This window comes from Crocodylus siamensis, chromosome 1 (genome assembly GCF_052110815.1).
Source record: "Crocodylus siamensis isolate JL-2025a chromosome 1, ASM5211081v1, whole genome shotgun sequence".
Lineage (NCBI taxonomy): Eukaryota > Metazoa > Chordata > Crocodylia > Crocodylidae > Crocodylus > Crocodylus siamensis.
Window position 1 is genome coordinate 163,496,254 of NC_143395.1, and position 26,151 is coordinate 163,522,404.

The following is a 26,151-nucleotide window of genomic DNA, read 5'->3' on the forward strand; positions in this document are numbered from 1 at the left end:
GTGAAATTTTAGAGCCTGTTGCCATCTAGTGTTTGTCAGGTGTAACAGAGGCACTCCAACAAAAGTGAAGTCAGGATTTCATATTTACCATCCTCTTTTTCATAGATTCTTAAATTGTAAGGGGCTGGAAGATCATCAGATGTTACACTCATGGTTTTGCCTCAAGGAGAGATTAGGTGAAAATGAGATTTTAAAAAAATAAGCCTCTGTAAAAGCAGTTTCTTTTAAACAAGCAGTCTTAACAACCCCAGCTTTACAGCCTCTTGGGCCCAAAAGTGCAGCTAATTATAAAACCAAGGAAGGAAAGGATTTTTGCTGTTTGTGGTGAGAAACTCATGAAAAAAGCAGACTCATAATTGGTGACAAGCAAGATGGATCTTTGAAATTCTTTCATTGTTAAATTGGTAACAATGAAAGTGAATTCACTTCACATCTGTATTTTTAATCTCTTGTCCTTCTCACCCTGTGACAGAAGTGATCTGCTATGTGCCCTAGAAAAACTATTTCTAAGGAAGCCAAACAAATATGATTCCTGAACTCTCCCTCCTTCTGCATCCTGCTACCGGCAATTTCTGTTTCTTTTCTGCATCAAAATAAAGTTTCTCCTTCTCATATTAAAAGCTTCATGCAACTCCTTTCTCTCTTCCTTTCATCCTACTTCCCTCTTGCACCTTACATATAGCCTAAGCATATTCTTTTTTAATGGCTCTTTTTATACCTTGTAACTATTTTCTTTTTCATGGCTCAAAGAGTTGCCCTCTTCCTTAAATCTCCACTCCAAGTGTATGTATTTACATATAGATACCTTTAAAAAATCTCATGCATGGTTCCTACACAGCTCCCAACTTCTTCCAGCATACCTATTGTAAAATCCTGGCTTCATTTAAAGTAACAGTAAATCTCCTATTTATTTCACTTTACTTTGCTTCACTTCACTTTAGCTGTACTTTATTTCACCCATGTATTCATTTTTTATTATTATTAACTAAATTGTGAGCTCCGGTAGGAAAAACAACATAGAAAAATCCTTGCTTTTCTAGTAAATTCATGGGTTTTTGGTATTGTTCTCCTCTAGATTACATATACCATTCTCCTTGTGTCCCTTATATGTCTTTGTGTATAGAGCTTAAGATGCTAGTTTTAACAGTAAATGCAGTATGTAAATGATCAATGCCTTATTTCTGGATCATATCCTTTGCCTCACACAGACATCTGGGTTGTGCCTTTATTTTTGAAAATACCATAGGGATCCCAGTCTTGGCCATGAGATTCCAGGATTTGGGTGTACCTTTTCTGTCTTTACTTGTGATGACTACTTCCAGATCTACGTTGGAACTCAAAATTCCAATTAGAGAGCTAAACATAAGCTTCTTACCAATAACACTTTATTTAGCCTTATTAACTATGTAAATGCACTCTGAAAAGGCCACAGCAGACATGGAACTAGGGTAGGGTATAAAGGTCAGTTAATTGACCAGTCAAATATCAGTCATAAATTGTAAAAAACTGCCAATAGATCTAAATAATACATAGAAAAAGCATAAGTTTTCCATTAAGGAATGTTTCAAAAACAATAAACAGGCTTAACTTTGATGGGATAGGTAGACAGAGAAGTTAGTCCCTGAATTGAAGTTGCCAGGTAATAAAATTCACCATTCTAAGTCAGTCTTTTCCTAAATCCAACTCGCCTAATTTAAATGGCAGTAAGGAGAGGTTAAGTAAAGAAACAAGATTTCCTCCTGCCCTAAAAGTTAGTTTATTTAGGGGCCACTGTGTGCAAAGACAGTGGCCTTTTCTATCCAGCATTCCACACACTGTATGGCGCAACTAGCACTTTTAGGATTTGGCAATCTGCAGTTTGGATAAGCTTTGGTTATACAGAATTTTGATATACCAGCTGTGCATAAATTTAAAATTTCAAGATCCAGACATGTAAGATTAAGGGATGATATTACCCTAAGCTATTCAGTTCTATTAAGATAAATCTTGGCAGCTCATTTTTCTTACATCCTACATGTGCCAAGAAGAATGATTTTCTGCAAAATCATTGTAAAAGGAAGGGTTTACATTTGCAATGAATCATTCTAGGGTATGAAGAATACCCATCATCGTGGACTATACAGTGAGTCTCATGTCTTCTAAGAGAAGACTTTTGTTGACATGGTCACAGACAGGAGGCATGCTTTATGAAAGGAAATACAGGGAATAAGATGCTAACCTCTAGCATAGGCTGCTTATAAGCTATTGTAAGAAAGAGGGAGAATCAATTACAATAATATTTTACAGGGATAATAATAATAATATCTTCTGAGAAAGTACTCTTAACTCTGATGTTACGGTAACTGTTCTTTTGTAGGTGGGATCTTTCATTTTTAAATGACTTCTAAAAGTACAGTCCAAACTTCCGTCACTAATGCTGATCATGATGCAGATATGTATTATTTGCTTACTGAACCTTTGATATTTGGTTCTTTTTTTGTTGTTGCTTTAGTAGCCTGTTCTATATAAATTGTGCAGAATGGCAGAGAGTGTCAAAGTTGCCTTTCATGTATAGATCCATTGTTCCTTTGCTTTAAAGCATTTGTTTTCTAATTTTAGGGTAAGTGATGAAAAAGATGCCAGAGGGTATCTCCAAGCTTTAGCATCCAAAATGACAGAAGAATTAGAAGCCTTGAAGAACTCGAGCTTGGGTGCAAGAGCAACGGTAAGGATCAAAATTACAGTATTGATAGCATTTTGTTAAAAAACGAGGGGGGTGGGGATTGATTAAATAATATTTTTTCTGTAGAAATATCTCATGAGAATCTTGCAAAAAGTTTATGGACATCCGTAATGAAGGAATGCCCAGATTTATGGTTTGTCAATTAGTTAAGCAGCATCCCTTTTAAAATATGATTTTTTTTTAGGTGGCTGGCCCCATGAAGTCTTGGGTTAATTTGCTGAGTGGATGTTTGTATAAAAGTGCAGATGTGAAGAAAATCTGCACTGTCACATCCTGGAAAGTTTTGGCTTTGAAGGATCATTCCCTTGTGTGCGAGTCTTAGCATAGTTGTCATTGAAATCTAGGCACATAAAGACTAGGGAATCTTAAAGTCACTTTACATATGAGACTGAAAACATGAGATGGTCATTTTCTTCTTTTATTGCTTGGGCTTTAAAAAAAGAGATAATGTACTTGGAAAGTCCCCAAAGTCCTTTTGGGATTAATGAACCCTCATGTCAAGAACGTAATAGTCTGTGGAACAAAAAAGTGTTAAAATTAATTGCATTCTCTTTCTCCCCCTCCTCTTCCCCTTTTTTTAATAGGACATGCCCTGGAAGATGCGCCGCTTCGCAAAACTAGATATGTCAGCAAGGTTGGAACTGCAGTCAGCTCTTGATGCAGAAATCCGAGCCAAACAGGCCATTCAAGATGAGTTGAATAAAGTTAAAGCTTCCAGTATTTCTACAGAATGGTAAGATGGAATAGTTCAAGTGGAAATTCACTATAGTAGTTTAAGGGAGGCCTTATGGGGAGAGACCATCTAGTTATAAGTGTTGAACATTTGTCAGCATCTGCTGATGAATGATGTGCAGTGCCTAAAAACAGACCATACCCTTTTGAATTTTGTAAAAAGAGTTATTGTGAAAATCTGGAGTTCTTTAGAGATTTTCTGTCTCCAGGAGGGGCGCTTCTTATAAATCAATCTCTCCCACAAATGTTTTACAATGTTAGCTCAAAACAAACAACAGTTTAGTTGGACTGTTTTGAGATGTATATTCCCATCCTGTCACTGACAGCTTTATTGAATTAGAAAAGAAAACCAATTATCACATGTTGATTTGTACAGGAGCAAAACCTGCCTGTTGAGTTCAAGATTCCTTCCTTGATTTCTCCTTTATTTTGATCATGCAGTTCATTTGGTTAGGTTGACTGGCTGAAACAGGGACTTAATAATGGGATACAGAGCATTTGAGTTCTGGGTCACCAACTCCAAACCACCCCAGGTCAGAAGAGACCAAAAGCTGGAACTAAAAAAATTCTTCTTGGTGGCCTGGAAAAATTAAATTTGGTGACATTAAGCCCAATACAAAAGAGCCCACATCACAACATCAGCCACTGAAACTGGCATTGACAGTGTCCCTTGTTGGTAATCTGAGCAGAGAAGCTAATGACAGAACAAACATAAGGACTAAGCAGCTTTTGTCATGCCTAGAAGTGATCCTTCCAAATCAGGATTAAGGGATGTCATAAGCAAAGCATGTACTTCCTAAGGATGCACCTTTTCCACTGGAAAACAGAAGGCTGCCAGTATACTGGGCTATCAGTTTGGTACCTTTTACGTACTCTAACCTCACTTTATTTAAAAAAATAGGCATCTTGATTCCTTAAAATGGGAGAATATGGCTCTTTAATGTGTATGTCTTAAAGTATATGTCAGTCACATGGCACCTATGAGTATTGTTAGAATTTGTGTTAAAAACGTGTAACAGGGTAGCCTCCTCATCAGGTTTTTGCTGGCTGCCCTGCTCCTAGGGCAACTACCCACTTCTCTCACCTGCCACACCTTGATGGAAAAATATGAGAGTTATTACTAAGGCGGGAGGCTACCCATTACTTGCCCTGCTGACAAGGGCCTTAATACCTGCTCCGATCTCCCCTCCATGGGTCCCGTGCCTCACAGATGTTACTCTAGTGTTACTTCTCCAGCCTATGGAGCAGACTAGGCGCACAAGTGTAGCGCTTCTCTATAGCCCCAGAGGGCTACTCTCATGCTACCCCTCTCTCACTGGGATCCCGCTCACTCTCTTTACTCACCCAGCCTCTTTCATACTACCCTCTTTCAGGGGCCACACTCATCCCTCCTGGCCTCACCTGGCATTAGGCTTAGCTCTCTTCTCCTTGGTCAGCCCCAGCACAGTCTGTTGGATGTCTCCTGCTACCCTGACCTGAGTGTTAGCTGAGTGATTCTACAACTATAGGCCTATTTTGCTCCTGGCTCCTCGCCGGGCCAGTATACCTCCACTGGGCTTCCTCACTCACCCACACTCACAGGGATGCTCTAATCATCGCCCCTCTCACCGGGTCTCATTACTCATCACCCTCTCTCTCCCAGGATCTCACTCGCATCCCTAGGCTTTATCCCACCACATGGGTGCGACCCCAGGTCCCTTCTCCAGCCTGAGCTCTGCCTCAGGGCTCCATAACGAGCCTTGGGCTACCCTGCTTGCTAGAACAACGCTAGGGATGTGGGGCTGGGGTTATAAGGTGCCCTGACCCACCCTTCACTGGGGAGGTAACAGGCCTGGCATTTCCTGGGATCTCCCACACCACTAGGAGCCCGACCAGGCCATCCTTCCCCGGCAGGGTGCAGTTTTCTGTCTTACCAAGGACAAGGGGTCACCTCCTCCCCATAGCCCCTGCCCTTACCTCTTGACTCTGGCCAGAGCAGCCTCTCAGCCTAATGTTACTTCCTTCCTTCCTGCGGCAACCTGCAGCCCAGTTTATATCCCTGGGGCAAAATGGCTGCCCTCATCAGGCACCTGGCTGCCACCCTTTTTCTGCCCTTGAAGTGGTGGGCACCAAAGGTGCTCTGCCACAAAACATATATACAGTACAAAATTGATTACACACTGTACTGTGGTAATAATAGTTTTAAAATAAGATTTGCCGTGTTTGTGCTACCCCTAGGCAAGGTACTGTAGTTTAGTTTAAGGTAACCTTTGAATTCTCTCTTTCTGAACAAAGAGATTAGACTAGTTTACAAAGCTATCTGCTGATGCCTCTTTTAAATTCCTCAATGCTATAATGTACCTTTCTGAGCACTTAGATGGAATGCCAGTGGTGGAAAAAGGGAAGGAATTGATTCATAAATCCCAAATGTGAAGAAAAGGAAGAATTTCTGTCTTAGCTAGATTTGTAAGAAAAATGGAGATGAGAAGTCAACCATACCAGGGCAAATTTAATTTTTAGGGGTACAAAGATTTTCAGTTCACTGTATCAAGTTTTTCCTTACACAGCTTCCATTGCGGGTGATGAGATATGGAATAAACATCTTGTACATAAAACAACTCACTCTGTGCATGGAAAAAGTTCATGCTATTATAATAGCTAGCATTAGAGAATCAAGGATTTTGAGTTCTGTCCTTGATTCATTGAGTGCATATTGTCTAATCAATTAATTTCTCTGAGTCTTGGCCTAGCCATCTGTAAAATGGAAATGTTAATATCTAGCCAGCCTGCCTGGGTGTTGTGTATACTATTCAGATACTGTGCCAATGGAGAGCAATATAAAACCCCTAAGATAAGAGGGATCAATGACTAGTATTCAAGAAGTTATTTGAGATCCTTTTTTGATAAGTGTTATAAAAATGAATGTTAGTCGTAGTAATCTGAGTGTGAATCAGAGAGCTCTGATATAGCCAGTTGTAGCCAGGACATTTATACTATCGACATATTTTAATGGATTCACTCATGAAAAATTCAACAGAAAAAGTTCAGCTTACAGTCTATGAGCAGCACAAATGCAGTGAAGTACCAAATTAAATAATATTTGTTAAGTTTTAAAATAAACTTGATCTTTTCTTCTCATTCCCAGGGCATGGGTTCACACAGTTGCTCATAAATAGAGGCATGACAACCTAAAGGGTAAAGAAAGGCAATTATTCACTCCCTTTTTAAGGTCCCGTACTAAACAAGTCCTAACAGAATTCTGAACTCAGTCTTTCATTTGATGACCTCATGCTTTTTTTGACCATGCAACTTGGCTGGCATTGATTTTAACCAAACAGTAGTCCAAATAACATGCAAAGAGGGTTGAGAAAGGGAGACTCTATACCAGTGGCTCTTAGTAATTATGTTTGTTTGTTTTTTAAAGTAAACTGCAGGAGTCAGAGAAGAAGAACTTGGAGCTACTAGCAGAAATTGAAAAACTGAAAAAGGAAACGGAAGACCTTAGATCAGAAAAGGGTATGGCAAGTGGTGTCCAGATACATGAGAATGTGCTGCACAGTGGTGGGTACATCTTATCAGCTTAGCGTGTCATCTTCCAGCATAAGTGTGAGAGCCATGATGCTGAAAGAGTCTGGTAGCTAAAGCATGAGCACAGCTGTTTCATGGTAAGATGTACCCACAGCAGCTCTGTTATGTAATGTTTTTTAATTTTATTTTTGCACTTGAACCAATAAGAGTAATTTTGGTTTGAACTGTTATTTTCCCTTGCATTTGCATGCCACAAGTAATCTCTGTATAAACTTTAGAAGCAAAGAATAATCCCACAGAAAAAAATGTCTGTCAAATATAGTAGTAGCTATAGTAGTAGTATCAATAGTGGTCAGTCAGTTATCTGCGCTTCTGGATGTTCTGGATAGATCTTCCTTAAGAAAGGAAAATTGCCAAGACATTAATAATATTTAATGGCTCGCTGTCTTGCAGCAGTTTTTTGTGTATGCGCAGGAGTACATTCATGAACAGAATCAATGTAATTGGGGTTTTTTGGGTACCAGTGCATTCTGATGTTTCTACAGTACCTATCCCATTGCTCCTGTCAACATTGCTGCAAAATAGTAATTTTCAAACATAAAGTAAGTGCACTAAGTGATAAGTTGACAGAATCAGCCAAACTGATGTAGCTGTAAAGTTTGTGTCTTATGGTCCACACAGAAAAAAGCCTTGGTATCCTGCATTGTTGAAGCAGACCTGAAATACCTAATGCTAGGGACAGTAACAAGTTAGAATCTAAAACCAGGAACGTTCCCAGTCTGGGATTTGTATGCAAGGGATTTTACAGGCTTTGCAACCTCTAGGCATTCAAAACTGTAGCCTGTGGCAGCTCATTTTCACCTACTGCCAGATATGCCTGTGAGTGCAGCATGACAATCATGACAACAAAGTGGTATACAGAATGTGCATATGTAACTGGTGCTGATAACCTGATGAATAGGAAATGATTTAGTGTACTGATATTTTCTCATCTTGATGTTATACATTGATATTCAGAATATGCATAATATGCATAATAGTTTCAGTATAGGAATTTTGGGACTGCCGGTTGCCTTAAAAAGTTTTTCTGGACAATGGTACTTTTTCATATGTTTATCCTTCCATTTATAGCTCCATAAACAGCCTATTAAATATTCTACAAATGGCTATGCTTCTGAAAAACTGGCTAATTGTCAGGTTACTAAACAAGTCTGCCATGTAACATTGATAGTCATAAACAAGAATTAGTAATAAATATTTTACCATGTATGGTGTTTCTTCAGTGTTAGAACTTTAGCTTTTTTGTACGAAGGTGTTTAATTTTATTTTTGAAAAGAATGTAAAACTTTAAAAACATAATGGATTTTAAATATGACAGAAGCAATTACTATACTTTTGCCAGAAGCAAATGCTCAAAAGTGGCTGATTTAATATTTTACTACTGAGAAACGCATTTTAATTCAGATTCTTTCTTATATTTGAATTTGACTGCCTCTTATAAATAGAAGGATGTTGATTGCTAAAAGACAAACAATGTAAAGTTTTCAAAGGCATGTATCTTCTTCAGTACTGGCAGATTAAGTCATCATGCGTGGAAATTGTTTTCCAAGAAAAGGCCATTTAGATTAGCAGACACATCCTGTATATTTGTTAAGAGTATTCCAGAAACCTAGGAGGGGGGAGAAAATAACACAGGGGAAACCTGATTCTATAGACTAATGCCTACATTGAGAATCACTTCCAAGCTCCCAACAAGAGCTCTAGAACAGTGCTGCTCCAACTTTCAACTCCACAGGCCAGATGAGGGGTGCAGGGTTGGTCTACGGGCCAGACTGGGTTCCCCATGCCAGAATCGGGCGCTGTAAGGCTTTGACTAGCCCCCATAAGCAGGGATCAGGCCTCAGAGCCCCACGCTGCCCCTGCCCAGCCCCATACACCAGGTCCTGTGCCATCATTAGTGCCCAGTTCAACACATGAGGCTATGCTGTCTGGATCTGTTGGCCAGGGACTGAACACCCCTACTCCAGAATGTTAATGGAGATGTAACACATTCTTTATGTTTTAGAAGGAGTAGGTTTCCTTTGAACGTTTGGTTTTTCAAAAAAGAGTATATTTGTACCAGGTAGGCTGACATTTCCCATGATAGAAGGAATGTGAAAGGTAACTCTGAGTTGTGCACATGTATACACATGTGCATGTATGCACCACCATGCACCACCTAACATTTTTAAGAAGATGAAATGATTAAATCTCTTTGAAAGCAGTGGTCATAATTTCTGGGTGTTATTAATCAGCTTGAATTCATTGTATATTTGTGATTCAGTATCTACTTATAAGGTCTTGAATAACAAGAAGAGTTGTTAGACAAACCAGGCTACATTAACACCCAGGTTATGTCACTAATAACATATACAAAATGCAAAGTTTGACATGCTTCCCACCTCATTCCCTTATCCCCAGTGAAAAGCCCTGCTGGAATGTAATACAGAACTATAGGGTACCTGCAGCACCTTCACCTGGGCTTCTACTATCTTTGAATGCTCTGAAGTGGGCAGCAGTGGATGGCGGTAGAATGTGGCAAAGGAATCCAGATTATGTGTTTATTCAACACATTCCCTGGGCAGAATTTCTAAAAAAAAATATCTGTGCATTATATATGGATACATGCACATTCAATATCAGTGCATTATACATCCCATACATATAGGTACAGGATATCTGTCATCACTTTGACATATATATCCTGGGAAGAGAACAATTAGCCATAGGTTGCATACCTTGTGGGTCTGCAAAAATGTTACCTTCCTTTATGCTGATTATCACATTAGACATAACTTGTAATCAATTTTAGATGATTTGGGTAAACACTAAACACCTATAACCATGTTCAGCAAGACAAAGGTCCTCCATGAAAAGGTCATTTTTCTGTAGCTTAAAAAATTGCTGCTGTTTTCTAGGTGTAAAGCACCAAGACTCACAGAATTCTTTCTTGGCATTTTTGAATGCGCCTACCTCTGCTCTGGATCAATTTGAAGTAAGTGTGCAGCCATTTGAATATCTTTCGCAGTACTGGAAAGAGCGTATTTTTGATGATGTGGATAGTTTGCATACGTGTTTACAGGTTACTGCTGTATTTAATCTCTTTTTCCATCTACATTTTGTGCATAATTTTAATGACAGTTAATGGTAATGGTTTATTATTGTCTATGTCATTTTTCTTCTTGTGAAAAAATGGTAAGTACAGTCAGTTCTTTTAAATATTCCAGTATGTTGAAATGTTCCCAATTTCTTAGTGTATAAAAGCAGGAAGGTATTAAGATGGCCTTCCATCATTTAAAAAATATCTAATGCAAATTATATTTTTTCGCACTCATTTTTAGATCAAACACTTGGTAGATTGAAAAATGAGAAAAAACGCATAAATGGAAATGTATAGTTCGCACTTTCTCTTACCAAAAGCAATGTACAATTTCTAGGAGTGAGATATTGGCTCTGTTTAACTCAGTAACAAAACTCCCATTGACTTAAAGGGAAACCAAATTGTTCTCCTTACTGTTATATCATAGTCTAGAATTTGCTGTGGGCCTCCCATTGATGTCAGTGGAAAATACTCAGAGCCATCTGTAATACAGCAGAATTTGAGCCCTAAAATTTAAGGGGGGAAAAAATCTTGTCCCTTTTTTCTAATGCATAGTTACAGTGGTTGAACTCCAAAGAATTCTATACTTACGTTCACATTTATTTTGTTTTGTATTGATCTATCATGCTATTCTTAATACAGAAGCCTGTCAGAGTGCAAAAATGTTATATTGAGTGAAGGGTTGAAAAAGCATTAATCTGCTTTTATATGGGTGGATTATAGATTAATTGTCTAAGAAACAAAAGGCAATTAACAAATATTTTTGCTGCTTTCATGGATATAATTGTTTTCTGGCATGAGTCATTTACAATTTTACTTTAATCATTTTTGCAATGCTGTGGCATTATTATTTGTTTTTGCTTAATAGTTCTCTTCATCCATCTCTTTCTGTTTCTTTACTGCTGTGTTCGTTAAAATAGGATTCCTTTTCTTCTTCTTCTTCATCCTCATTGATTGATTTTATGGATGACGTAAGTCTTTGATCTCCAAACAAGTAAATCCCCCCAATAAAAAGAGATTAGTTGGTTGTGCTGTTAAATTCAGCCAGTAATTCAGTCAACTTCTTTAATGGTATGATTTCAAATACATTGCATTCTAAGCACAGAGTACTATTTCTAATATATCTATGGCCATAAATGTAGATAAATATACAGTTTAACTGTGTCTCTTTCCCTCTTTAATGCATGGGATTGACATTTCTCATTGAAAAATGCTTTTGCATTGTGGTGAAATGCTGTGATTTGTCCATTTTAAGGGTTTATCTACTAAGAAGTCTCCTATTTTATCCTTAGTCCTGAAATGCTTAACGATGATGCTTAATGAATTTCAGTTGGTTGTTGCATATTATATTCATTCTCACTAATGTTTTTCTAGCAGTTTTCTGGTCACTTTAACCACTGTATTTTTTCTACATACTGATTATTTTTAGAAGGGGGGGTCCCTAAAATAATAAATAGATTTTGACTTATTAAAATATGATCTTATTGCTAGAATTAATTATGCAGTGAGTTAGTTACATTTTATCATATCCAGATTGGCCATAGCAATTTATTTGTGTTTTATTGTGGAATTTATGTTCGTGATGTGGGGAAAAATATGGAAAATAGTTATACTTGTTGGTTACTTACTTAGTTACTGAATCATTTTAAAAGCTGTAAATTGACTGCATTATCTATTTTCTAGATCCAAGTGGTAGACTAATAGATGTAAATATTTAGAAATCTTCTCTCAAAATATATACCATTCTCACTTTTCATAAAGCTCTCTATTATAACACTGTTTGGTAAAAAAAACAAAAAAATTGTGTTCCCAATTTCATTAGAATGCATTATGATTAACTGTGTTGTAAAAAATCCATTATAAAACTGAAATGGGCATTTTATAAGAATAAATAAAGAGGGTGTAGTGTCTAATCCCACCCTGACAAACATATCTTTTATTCACAACCAAAAGCTATGAAAAATAATGTTTTTCTTGTAATTTTTACGTGTGTATTGATATTCTCTGTGGTCTCAGGCCATAACTGTGGACAGGGTGTGAGTGTATATTTGTGGTACTATGTTAAAAGAATTAGATAATAATTTGTATTACACTGAGAAAAGCCAGAAAGGCCAAGTCCAGACATGCAGGAGCATGTGTTTGCAGCAGCACAAATACTACATTCATAAATTCGTGCCACTATTTTGTGCCTCATTGCATGCCCCTACACATGCACTTTGTTGCAGTACACATTGTCCTGCTTTGGGCAAACTGCCCTTGCCCAGCTGCTCCTGACTCCTGGCATGCTAAGACAGTCAGGGCACAAATGGAGCAGTAGAGACAGGCTGACTGGCAGGGGATACTCTGACTGCCACTGGAGGACCAAGCCTCTGTTTGTTCCAGCATGCACTATTTTCCCATACTCTGTGCCACTTTTTTTTTGCTACTGGGAAATCCTGGTAGCAAATTTTGACCCCCTGCTGCAAATTTGCAACACGGGGCACATTTTAATGTTCTACACATGCAGTTTGTGGTGCCACAAACCACACATGCCTGCGTGTACATGCCTGCATGTGTGGATGCAGCCAAAGAGTTGCCTTTCTGACACCTTTGACATATTCTTATGTCCAAAGATACTAATATGTAATTTACCCTCTTGTTAACATTATAATACATCTTGAACATTATATTGCTCTATTTGGGTTGAAAAGGAGTGATCTACTTGGTGGGGAAGCATTAAGCAAAGGTCAACCAGTGCATCTTTCCCTTTAATAAACCATGAAAAACACATATTACACCCTTCTCAGAATATTTTAGATGAGTAATGAAGTACATGTTAGGGAGTATAGTTAATACTTTAATTTTTGTTTAGAGGGAGCTAAAGGTAATTATCATTATCTTGTTAGTCTTCCAGTATTTTTAGTCTCAGGCTTGTAAACTTACTTATAAGAGACATGAGTAAATATGAAATCACACAGACACACACACATGCAGTTTTGAAGTAGAGGCCTTTATAAGGGTCGAAAGAATGACATCAGAAGAGTGCACAGGATGGGGGGACTAACAAAAGTATACTCATACATGAAATATTTGCTTTGTTCTTAATGCTCTTTTTTCTGCAGACCTGAATATGACATTTTCATTTATTTGATTGTGATTGAATTTATCCAGTAAGACAATAAACACCTCTTCTGAGTTGGCAAAATCAAACAGAAATTGTAATTAAAAATGTAGGTTTAAGTAGCCATGTTCTGTGCTGTAGGTCCATTGAATACATTTTAAATTACTATATTAATCAGAACTTAAATAATAAAAATACTATCACTACCTTAGACTTAGACCCTGGCCTCCATCCTCTATACAGTCTCTCTGAGAGTGTTATCTTTGAAGAAGAATGCCTTTTGTGTAGTGTGTCCTAAAAGGTGTGCCAGTTCTAGGGCCAAAATTGCTGCTTAATAAATCTGAGAGTACATGGAAAGACAGGGCAGTTAGTTAGAGCTGTTCAAAAAATCGCTGTCCCTCCAACATCACTTGAGGTTTGGGGCAGTCTCTCTAGTGTTTGGGATCAGATATGAATACATGTTTTAAATTGCTGGTATCCTGTCCTCCTTACACACATAACCTTTGCGCTTCACCCTGAAATGCTGCTGACACCATAATAGGTATGGACAAGAGGAGCACCAGTTGAGGGGGCACGTGTGGCACTGACGTTGCAGCAGTGCCCCATGTTCAGGTTGCTCCCGCTGAAGCAGCAGCAGCCAGCACTGCTGCAGGTACAGCAGCTCCTATGTAGGGAGGTAAGCACTCAACACACCTAGTGTCTTTTATTTGGCACCTACCTTTTTCACCCCCCACCCACAGCATCAAAATTCCTAGTTACACCTCTGTTAATAGCTGAAGAGCTCAAGATAGTGAGCCAGCTGAGCCCTTATTTTACACATTTTGCAAGTCTACTGGAGTCTCTAATCACATGGGGGTAAATCAGCATAGAATTTGACCAACTAATATATATATGCACTCTGGCTTGTATCTCTGACATCCAAATAACTTGGATGTTTGCAGCCAGTAGTAAATTTGTTTAGTTTGTTTTAATTTGTTTTAGCCAGAAAGACTATAATTTCCCTATATCTATTAAAACTAAAAATATAAGTCTGTGCTCCAGCTGCTGCTGACTGGAGCTTACAGATGCCTAAGAAGCAAGAATGATATTTTGCTGTGCTGACAATTCACTTTTACTTTTGGTTCAAAATAGTCCTCCATGTATCAACAGAGGGAAATATTTAGTTGGAGCAGCAGGTAATCTGAAGGCTTTTGTGGTTCTTTCTCTCTCAGTTGAAAGCCTTCTCAAGCTTTCAAGGAGTTGTATCTCTTACATGTCCTCAACCTCAGGGCTAAACTATAGAGGTCTCATTTTCACCAAGAAACGCCTTGTATTAGCAGTGCTATGCCTTTTGCAAGGCTCAGACTTACTCATCTCACCATCCCCTGAGTGATTAAATCTGATACGTTATTCATGTATTATCCTATGATCAGTTCTCATTCAAAATTCCCATTGGCCTTAGTAGGAGTAGTGCACATGAAGCATTGACTGAATCTCGCCCTCCTACACTGTCTCTTTTTGAAACACGTGCTCACAACTTTGAAATGTTCAATGGTGGTTCACAACCTTTTATAGTAAAAGCCCTGGCTGTGTCTACACACCGATAATTCCTGACATTTTGGAAGAATTACTGTGCGTGATGGTATATTAAATTAAACATACTGGGCCTCCAAGAGAAGAAACTATCCATCTCTTGGATAGTGCTAAAGATATGAATTGTGCGAGTCATGCATAGGTGGTCTTATGGAGTCTACATTGTACAGCTTTATTGTCCAGTGTAAAATTGAAGGCTGTGAAATAACTTTCCCTCCTGTGTTCTTTTGTCTTGGTGTTCCTTCTTATGAATGACAGTCCCAAAGTAGAGAGAACATTGTCTTTCAATTACTTGTAACACTGTATATAATTGTGTGTGTATACACGTTGTCTATAAATACAGTGATGGATATTCTGAGCTGATACGTGTGCTGTTGTGTTAAGCTTTGTAACATGTTCTCCTCCTCTCTTTGTTAAAGCGCTCTCCTTCCTGTATTCCAGCTAACAAAGGCAGACGTGTAAGAGGCTGTCTTACTCTGTGTGGCCCTTTATTTTTGCCTGTGGCGTACATGACTGTTGAATGTGTAGACCATTCTATGTTGACTATTTATGGCTTGTATTTTACTTCACTGCATGTCTTGTGCTGCTGCTGCTGCTGCTGCTGCTGTGCCTTTTCATTGTTTTAAGGCTGTGAGTTAAAAGCTTTAGGAATACTGTATTTGGGAAAACTCTGTGCCCATAATGCCATAGTAACTAAAGATGCTGGGTTATTTCTTTTGGATTTGAAAGGGAAATGTTGCAAAACCTCATTATAAGAATGGATCAGATAGAAGCATATTAGGGAAAGATGAGCAGAGTAGGGGCCTCTTTGCTTTCACTGCATTAGGAAAGCTCCCTGGGAGAGATTTGCAGGAATTTCCTAGAGATAATAGACATTTGGCAACCAGGAGACGTATTCAGGAAATATTATGGTCTGGATATGCTTTCATTAAAAAATATGTATGTAATGGAAAACAGGTAATTAAAGTAAACTGTAGTACCCAAAAGGTCTGGGACATTTGTTGGAGAAGCACAAACTAAGGTGTATTCTATTAAAAATCTTTAAGTACTGAGGTATTTTTAAATTTGTAGTGGATATATACATATGATTATATGGTATTGAGCATTAAATGGAATACAGATAGATCCACATATGCACATTCAAATATCTAGATAAATATAACAAAATACAATTGGAAATAGCAATGATAGCAATATTCCATAATAAGACTAATAATCTTTAATCTCTCTAATCATAACATTAATGGTACAGTTAAATCCATAAATTATTATATTTTCTTAACCCAGTTTACAGTGCACAGTGTTTTCTACTATTTAAGCAGTATGGCTCCGATTCAGAAGGCCTATTCAGCATATACTTAAGTGCTTTGATCAACAAGAATCAACTTAAGTACCCACTTACGTGTTTTACTAAACTGCAGCCTGTAAGCTAAATCTTATCGCCTTTAAGGGATGCAGTCTTGTGGAAGTCACCAAGACTATTTTCATGAAAAATGGCTGGAGAAGTGGTTCACGCAATATGTACTTTTAACAATCCCTTAGGCATATAGTGGTTTAAGAACAATTTAAAGATCTTAGTATGGTCAACTTGTACACATGATGAGATTGTCCTTTTTAGTGGTTTAATCATGCCACACTTTACATGTGCAGTGGTGTATTGTGCTTAATTTCTTCACACTGTACATGTGGCGTGGCATACTGTGAATTAAATTACTTTGTTATGTACCAAGCTAAAACATATCCCAATGTATATTAGTTTGCTATGTAACAAATTGCAGCGATACATTCATCCACAGGACTCCCTGCCTCAGGCATGCTCCGCAGGGGGGGAAGAAAAGTGGTGAGAGGCTTGGTGGGCTTCGAGCACCCCATGGACTGACCCCTGCAGCTTTCCTGCTACCTGGGACTGCCCAGGAACATGCTGGCTTGCCCCAGGACAGTGCCAGAAGATGGCAGGAGGAAAACTGGGTGACCTGAAAGCATGGTGCATGGGGTGCTGGAAGCCTGGGTGTGTTCGGGGAAGCTCAGGCTTGGTGGGCTTCTAGCATCCCATGCACCGTCCCTGCCACCTCCAACCATCAGCACACCCAGCCACCCTCGTGCCACCTTCCTGCACTGCCTCAGGGTGTTCCTGGGTGGTCCCAGGTGACAGGAAGGTGGCAGGGATAGTGCATGGGGCACTGGAAACCTGCCAAGACTCTCACCGCTTTTTTTGCCCCACAGAGCCTGCCTGCAGCCAGGGAGCAAGCTGCTGGCTGGCTGAACAGCCCCTGTGGAGGGCCCCAGTCCTTCCCTCCGTGGGGGTGGCACCCTCAGGGCCACCTGGGTGGGCTGCTAGCAGCGAGGTGCTGCCCTAGCTTGGAAGCAGCACCCACACCAATCCAACTCTTCCCTGAGCCTGAGTTGGGGCAGCACCCGGCTTGTTAGCAGCTGACCCAGATGGCCCTGGGAGCACTGCCACCACAGAAGGAAGAACCAGGGTCCCCCACAGCTCAGGAGCCACTGGAAGTTCACATCCTGGCCATGGGCAAGCTTTGCTAGAAAAAATAGAAAAAGGATCGGGTCCCTCACCATATCAGTGATGGAGGCCCCTAAATTGAAACGGTGGGTTTTAAATCTTCACAATTAAAAACTGACCAATTAAAAACCCACCATTTAAATTTAGGGGAACTGAACTCCCATCAGGTGTACAAGCAGCCAGCAGTAGGAACTAAACTGGAACTACCACGCTATCCAGTCAGCTAAGACCCTGCTCCTGATACAGTATCTTTTGAATGGCAAAGCTGTCTTTGCTTTCAGTAGTGCTGGGTCAGGTACTAAGTTAATTTTTAATTTTCATAACTGTAGTTGCTACTAGTACAGTAGATACCTGCTAAACACAAAAAGTTTTATAGATCTCTCCAGGAAGATTTCATAGTTTCTACTACAATTGCAATACCTCTTTCAAGGGACTCAGCTTTGGTATGCAAGCATTAGGTTGAAGGGGAAGTTTATCAATCCAGAAGATTCCATTCTTTTGTATTACACTGGTTGAACTGAAATATGTCACTCCCAATTAGATCTCCAAATTTAACTTCAAGAGTACATCTCTTCCCCGCTATAACAAAAATCACTTGCAATTTAATTGTTTGGGTGTTTTAAAAATTGGTGCCAGGAAAAAGCTCTTACTTCTGGTTATAGAGGTTTTGAGTAGGTGCCAAACAGTGCCATATTTGGATTTTTAAATACCTGAAGGGACATTGTCACGTAGCCTAAAATGTGATTACTTTAAAGCATCAGAAGTTTTTGGTGTTACTGTGGGTTTGGAGTTACAATTTGCACCTGAGCACAAAAAATGTTTGCTTATTGCTAATAATTGCTGAAATGTTTGAAACACATGATCTACACGTAGCAAACAGGTGTATTGGTAAGTAGGACTTTTTACCTTTCAATATGAAAAGGGAGTGCATGGACCAGAACAACTTACAGTCATCTTACTCTGTCTTGGGTTTCTTAAGCTGAAGAGCATTCTCCACCAACCACACTAAAACCGTTCAAAGCATTTATAAAAATTAGAAATTAGAATACTTCCCCATATTTTATAAAAATCTACAGTTACACCTGTTCACTACTATGAATATAGTTTTAAAAACTGCACATGCATGTTCCAGGCTGGTGGCTTGGGAATGGAACACTTCTTGAAGGGTAATCCAATTTGTGGAGTCTTTTGGTGCTGCAGGAAAGCCATTCCAAGGTGCAATAGCAGCTTCAAAAAAGTTAGTATATTGTTTCTGGGCAGTTCTTTCTTGTATTACCAAGGTAGCTGATCACAGCTAACAAGAACGTTCAGTGAAATAGAGAGGAAAGATTGGAAAAGACATCTTGTAATACATCTGTAGAATACACAGACATGCAATCTAGCCCCACTGTTCACAGTAGTTTGGTTGTTAATAGAGAGAGAGTCATCTAGTTATCCTGCTGTTTAAAATATATATAGAGAGAGAGAGATAGGAAAGTTCACCGGAGATGGAGATGCGTTGTTTTCATTTTTTCCAAGATTTTCAGCTATATTGACTACAGTCCAGTGCAACACAACAAGATGTAATCTTGCTGTCATACTCTATTATTTATTTCAGTGGCTCAGTTAAGATTAATCATCATTGTACATCATATAAAATCAAAGGGAAAAAAACACTCTCTACTAGTTGCATCCATGCTATGGATGCCTTTACTTTCTTGCAATTCAAAAATGCATAGAAACATCTCCCATAAAACACTCCTTTCTGTAGAAGAAAAGTGGTATCCCTAACAGATGAAGTGTATAATTTCTGAGTTTTTTTCTTATTATTATTGCTAATGTTTAGTGATTTCATAATAATTTAGTAATCAGTAACTGAAAAAGAAATGCAAAGGTGAGCATTTTTCATTACTTGGAGGGGATTTGAAAAGGAGATGGGGTTGCCAAACTGGAATAGTATGAATAGTATGAATGATCCAGTCCTTAAGAATTATCAAAGGGGAAAATATTCAAGAATTGTATTTTAACTATTTTCTTACAATTTTTTCATTAAATTTTGTCCAAACTGCATTGCCATAGGAAAAGTGAATTTTCTAATTTAAAATATTTGCTTCTTTCCAGTTGAAGTCCAAATCTTCACTGGGATCCATTGTACTAGTTCCCAGTCTCATTGAACTCATTCTGCTTTCATGTGGGCTGTGTAGGGACTGACACTGGGAAATCTTACTGCAGCGTCTGCATCAAAGAGAATAGAATTTGAAAATACAGCCTAATTTGGCCTTTGAAAATGGTGTGTAATCAGCCTCTGCAAGAGCTTCTTAAAGCTCAGAGCTTGCAAACACTTGCACGTATGCTTAACTTTGGGCATGTAAAGAGTCCCATTGAAATCTTAGATTAGTCATTTTTTGGAAATTCCATTTTTGAAGCCCTTTACATTCCTTACAAAAATGGTTAAAATTGTAATTATATGATTGTTCTCTCTCCCAAACTCTACTGCTCCATCTCTTCCTTGAGAAAAGTAGTGTGTTAGCAGAAGTTTTGATGTCTTGATTTCTTTTTGTTTGTTTTTCTTCTGACTTGTTTCCCTAGATCGATTCAGTTGAGAACTTCACATTATCTAACACGCCTTCACGGGATGAAGATATCAAGTCTCACCTCCATTCAAGATCTAGGTCTCCTTCCACAGCTAGTGACATTGAACCAATTGAGGTACTCGGTGCTGATGCTTTGATCTTTTACTCCTAAATTAAGTGCTTATTTCATGCAAAAATGACTACTGCAAATAGTGTTTATTCTCTTTGAGTTTAGGGTCTAGTGCAGAGGCTTTTTGCAAGTATGGGCTATTCATGGATTTAAACATGGGCCTTCCTCACTGATGAATACCACCTGATTTGAGTTGGTCTAATAAAAGATATCAGATTTACCCAAAGAACGTTGTCTACCTGGATCATATCAAATTTCAAGAAAGATTGGGGCTGAGGAATGTACATGGAATGAATTGATAGGTACAATATGTCCTCATCCTGGTATATATTTTTATGTATTTAAGAAGTCTGTACAAAAAGTTAACACTATAGTTTTGTTTTATGATTCATTCTGAATCATAGTTCAAAACCATAGCAAGCCAAACTATAAATAAGTCTCAGTGCCTATAATAGGGTGCCTCCTGTATCACTTTGTTGAAATAATTTAAATCTTGACTAGATAAATATATTTTAAAGCAGAAAATTAGGAGAGATTCAGTAAAGGTGAAATAAGTTTAATTAGTATTAAATGAATACATTTTCTCTAGACTATTTCTTGACACCTGTAAGAGAGAAATCATTCATTTCAGTTATTATGCTGAGTGTGGTAGGGCACTAGGTCTGCCTGCCACTTTAAGGCCCTAGAGCTGGCAGCCTCTAGGTACCTAATGAGGGCAGCCATTTTAGGCTCAGGGCTGCCTATATAAACAAGGCAGTTCGGCTGCTGGTGGAGAGACAACAACATTGCCTGGCCTGAGGGCTGCCAAGTTTCATCTGGAGGTAAGGGAGGAGCTGGAGGGGATGGTAGGAGGCTCCTGGTCCTGGGTATGACCAAAAACTACACCCTGCCAGGAGTGGGTGGCCTGGTGGGGCTCCCGGTGGCGCAGGAGCCCCCAGGTAATGCCAGGCCAGTGATCACCCCGGTGAAAGGCGGGTTGGGGCGCCTTAACCCCTAGCCCTCACCTTAGGGTGGGTCGTGGTACACCAGAGGTAGTTGTGGGGGTTTGAGACCCCAAGGAGGAGAGTTGGGGCCAGGCACGGCTACGGCCACCTGAGCCCACCTGTGGAGGGAAGCCCTGAGACCCCGAGTAAAGGGGGCATTACAAGCAGTGTGGAGCCCCCAGTTTGAGGAGGGCAGCGCTGTGGAACCACAGCGAGAGGGGGCAGTGATCAGAAGCCCCAGAGAAAGGGCGATGTGGAGCCCTGTGAAGGGGAAGGGGGCTCAGCCAGAGAGAGCGAGAGCTGAGCCCTGACCCCAATAAGTCCTCCACCATTGGGAGGCAGAGTGTGGGTCAAAGATAACACCGGTTGTAGCACCACGACCTGCTGCCCGGGGAGGGGAGTGAGAGTCCCCTGTGAGACCCTGAGGCACCAGTCATGGTGTGAGGTGCCCCAGCTCCCCACATCCGTAAAGGAGGACCCAGAGAGGGGGACCCCAGGGTAAGAATATGGGTCATACATCAGGGCCTGCCAGAGCTTCCCCTGACTGGCCCAGGTGGGGGCCAGGACCAGGAGGGTCAGAAGGGCCAGGGGCCTGGGGTCCTGACTGGCCTGGAGGTGGGCCGGGGCTAGTGTGAGCCGAAGGTCCCAGTGAGGGGACCACACCTGAAGGGGAACTGATGGCAGGGTGATATATGGCCCAGTATGACGGCGGCAGAGTCCACCTGAAGGGAGGAACCTGGGTGGGGTCCTACAGTAGGATTCTGGGCCCCATCGTGGGGGACTGGTGCATATGAGAACATCATGATGTCATCAGCAAGGCTTGGGCTGCGGTGTAGGGGAGGAATGAAACTGCAGATAGTGCCCCCTAGCAGCAGGGCAGAAAATGGACAGCCTCCTGCCTAATTACATCTGTTAATTAATCAATTAAGACCAAGACATGGTGGGCAAGAAGGCAGGCAGTTAGCCTAAGAACAAGTGGGCGGGCCTTGTGGAGATCAGCCCTAGTAGCCCCCCTGTTACACTGAGACCTACAAATTCATTTTATGTTACTGAGTTTTTCCTTTATGTTAATCAGTATGCCTATTGTAGTTGCTTTGTAATTGGTTTTTGTAGCCTTTTGGTTTTAGTCAGGAAGGTTTTGATACTATATGACACTGATGTCTTACTTCTTTTTTTGGGGTTGCGTTTAGGTCACAGATCATCCTCCACGTTCAGTTCACACGCCAACCATGAGGACAGCGTATATTGGTTCAGGACTCCCAGCACCAAAGGTAGTCAGTCAAACCATCTAAAAACCTGTAATGAAGGAGGACAGATTTCACTCCAGGACAGCAGATTAGGAAAATTGTTAGAAATCCTAGAAATGCTGGTGTGGGAGGAAGAATTATATTAAATAATAGCTGATTTCAAATGAAAAGACCACATGGAGATTATTATGGGTATTTGGCCACAGGAAAATTATCAACTTGGACCATTAGAGAGAATTTACAGAACTAGGAAGTAAAGGAAGAAAAAAATATAGAGAAAGATAATGGGACAGTTTTCATCTGCTTTATTCATCTGTCTAAATGAGAAGCTTTCTTCTAGATGAAGAAATTCAGGCTTAGTCACAGCTGGTGACTGTGTCAGCATCTTAAACCCATAATGGAAAACCACAAAATAGCACCGAAGTCTACTTAAGCAATGGAATGGACCTGCCTGCAGACCAATATATCATTCCAATACCATGTTTGAAACTCAGAACAAAAACATTTTGAAGTTTTGAAACCTTAAGAAAAAAATGACCCTCAGCCTCAGTCTGGTTTTGGGAGTGCACCACCATAATGCTAAATAATAATTGATTTGTCTAAATGGTCAATCCTATATTAAGCTTTCAAAAGTTTTGTAATGTGAAGCTTTGTTTCTCTTGAGTTTCAAAAATAGATATCAGCCTGTAGTCAGACAGTCCTCTGGACAAGAATTAAAGAAGCAGTCATAAGAATTCCCTATTTACTCAAACCCAGGATGAAGGGTTTTTTCCTCCAAAAAACCATGAGTTAATAAAAGCCTCATCTTAGATTTGAATACCAGCCTGGAGCAGGCAGTGGCTCAGCTCTCAATTCAGCCTGAAGCTTAAAGTCAAAGCCAGATCTGAACCACCACCTGCCCTTGGCCAGGGTGGCTTGTGGGACAGAGGAGGGGACATGTAGCCAGGGGAGCATGGGGAGTCCACGTGGTAGGGGGAATGCATAGGGGAAACCTACTTGTGCAGCTTGGGGGAGCATGAGGGAGACCATGCAGCCTATCCCCCATGCCTCCAGTCTGCTTCCCCCTCCACTGGTTACCTTCTGCTGCAGCTCCAGCCCCAGCTTGTCCAAACCCAGAGCTGCCACTGCTACTTCTGCCTGGCTGGCCTAGGGCCTCCGCCACTATTGAGAGCCCTGGAGTGGGAGCAGAGAGCAGCAAAAGGTAAGCAGTGGAAGGGGGCTTCAGAGGGGCGAGGGCAGACCCAGGGTGGGGGCATGGGGCCAGGGTCAAGCAGCGGTGTAAGGTGAAAAGGGCGAAAGCAGGCAGGAAGGGGAAAACAGGTGGGGGGCAGGTGGCAGTGAAGAGCAGGGGATGGGGAGGCAGGCGCAGGGGACATCGGAGACAGGTGATGGGGGAAAAAGGCATGAGGAAAGAGAGGCAAGCACTGGGGGGGTGCAATTGGTGGAGGTAGAGGTCAGGCACAAGCATAGGGAGATAAGGATGGGCATTCAGGGCAAGGGGAGGAGGAAGCACTAGCAGTCTGGCTCCTTGCCCCCTGCGCTACTTTCCCTGCCACAGCAGTGAGGGGACAAACTGAAGACAAACTTCCTCTGATTAGATTCTATACATGGAAAATTATAACAAATTTATAATTTTGCGTGTATAGAATCTAATTCTTAGGGGGTCTGGGGGGGATCATCTTAAATTCAAAGTCATCTGGGATTCAGGTAAATATGGTAAATTGATAAATGTCTTATAAAGCCAGATTCAAGGAAATTATATTCCAAGCCGTCAAAAAAATCTAAGTAAGGTCTCCCTGCCTCAAGTCATACACAGTATTCATATAGCTGAATGCTCTTTTGCACTCACAGAACATTCAGTAGGAAAGCATTCTCTTTCCCACACCACTAGAGGCTCTGTACTTCTTAGGCAGACCTGGAAAGAATCAGATCTGGAAATACATGCAGGAGCCATGCAGATATCATGTAGACTCTTTGGCAAATCATTGTATTCTTTAGGACTGTGCAAAGTTTTGGTTGCTGATTTGATTCGGAGGCAATTCAGCCTGATTCGGCGGCCAAATCTCCAAATCCGAATTGAATCAGGAGACCCATTAATCTCTGCAAATCAAATCGGAAGGCTCCAATTCGATTCAGAGAGATTTGGAGAAATTTGATGATTCGGCCATAGGCACTGCTTTGTTTTTTCTACATACCTCAAGGTACCAGACACGACTCATGAATGTTGAGATGGTGGGGTGGATGGAGCGTCCCACAGGAGTGCAGGGGGGTCCCCCACACACTTGACAGCGGACCCAGAAGAGGACCAGAAGTACTTTCAGTCCACTTCCCGGTCCTCTGCAGAGTGTGTGGGGGACCCCCCCAGCTCAGCAACTGGTGCCTCTTGGGTCTGGGGGGCACCTGGGGTCCCCCCACACTGTTTTGGGGGGATGCAGGGGAGGTTCCCCCATGCGCTTATCAGCAGACCCAGAAGTGGACTGGAACTACTTCTGGTCCACTTCCAAGTCCACTGCTAAGCATGTTGGCACTCCTGTGGGACACTCCATCCGCCCCCACCATCTCAGCGTTCACAAGCTTCAGCTGGTACCTTGAGGTATGTAGAAAAAGCATAAAGCTGTGTCTATGGCCAAATCATTGATTCTCCAAATCAGAATCAAATCTTCAGATTCAGCCAAATCAAATTGGGACAGTGATCCAAATCAGCGAATCAAATCACTGTCCCCCAAATCAGACCGAATCTGAATTGAATACTGCCCACTTCGCACACCCCTAATGTTCATCATGCATACATGAGCAGCCATGTGTGACTGCATGGCAATCTTGTGGAGAGAGAATGCATTCATTTAATACTGTGAAGGCTCCCAGGAGCCAAGGAGAGGGGAGTCCTTTGAAAATCACCCTCATGCACTCTCTTACCTTAAACACTTTTTTACCACCAACATCACAGAATCACCCACCCCTCACATCATGAAACTGAACTCTGTTATCCATTGTAGTAAACAAGTTAGAATTTTAAACTACAGTGATGCATTCCAGTATGACTTTTCTCTTCTGGCAGACTTTCTGCCTTTATTATAAAACTCCTGCCTGTCCAGCAGCTCAAAAAATGCAACCTCTGAAGTGTGCTTCTACAACAGGGAGACATTTATAGACAGACCATACCCATCTTCCTTTCAGAAATGGCAGCCAATTTATGTACTGGGACAAGGTGCAAGTCTAAATATTTTTTTCCAGAGGACAGTACCAACAGAAATTAGTTGATAGCAATCCATAATATTTGAACTTTTTAAAGAATGGATAACTAAAGTAAGGTCAATTTTCAGCTCAGGAATTATGTGCACAATCCTAATTTTTGCTACCACAAGATTTAAACCCCACATACATTTTTCATTAGGTCTGTCTGCACAAGAAGTGATGGTAGTATGTTGCTAGCAGCTAACATCTGTATCTGTTTGTTTCCCAGCCTAAGGCCCATCAGTTTGTAGTGAAATCTTTTAATACACCTACAAAATGCAATCAGTGCACATCTCTGATGGTTGGTTTGATAAGACAGGGCTGCACCTGTGAAGGTAAGTCTAACCAAAATAAACATGAGTTTAAGTGCCTATGGTCTTACAGATGGTGTTATTGAAAACTATGCAAGCAATTTTACTATTATGCTGAAATAATCCATTCTGTAATGCTTACCTTTAAATTATGTTTTCTAATCTTATTGTTGTCTTGTAACAGTGGTAGCTAAGAATTTTGGGTGGGTTACAAGGAGAATTTTTTGCAATGGACTATAATTAGCTGAAATTGGTCTGCTGGGAAGTATATAGAACATAATAATTGATGGTGGAAGAGATTATCTTAATTTAGTTTAATGGAACCAACAACATATATAGAAGTCAAATGTACTGATGATAAAATGAATTTGGCATGTGAGAAAAATAAAAGGAAAATTGCCATT

At 40.4% G+C, this 26,151-nt stretch overlaps 1 protein-coding gene across 7 annotated transcripts in view; it reads left to right on the forward strand.

Annotated features, from left to right (window-relative positions):
* CDC42BPA (CDC42 binding protein kinase alpha) overlaps nucleotides 1-26,151 on the forward strand; it is a 334,018-nt gene that overhangs the window by 266,621 nt on the left and 41,246 nt on the right. For 6 of the 7 annotated variants that reach the window (XM_090047449.1, XM_090047476.1, XM_090047458.1 and 3 more), the window contains exons 18-24: nucleotides 2,599-2,704; nucleotides 3,307-3,455; nucleotides 6,858-6,949; nucleotides 9,919-9,995; nucleotides 19,859-19,978; nucleotides 22,146-22,226; nucleotides 25,666-25,771. In XM_090047449.1, the coding sequence (XP_089903575.1) occupies nucleotides 2,599-2,704; nucleotides 3,307-3,455; nucleotides 6,858-6,949; nucleotides 9,919-9,995; nucleotides 19,859-19,978; nucleotides 22,146-22,226; nucleotides 25,666-25,771 (731 nt within the window). Of the gene's footprint in view, nucleotides 1-2,598; nucleotides 2,705-3,306; nucleotides 3,456-6,857; nucleotides 6,950-9,918; nucleotides 9,996-11,020; nucleotides 11,072-15,191; nucleotides 15,231-19,858; nucleotides 19,979-22,145; nucleotides 22,227-25,665; nucleotides 25,772-26,151 lie in introns of all 7 variants that reach the window. The other variant, XM_090047507.1, reaches the window with a different exon arrangement.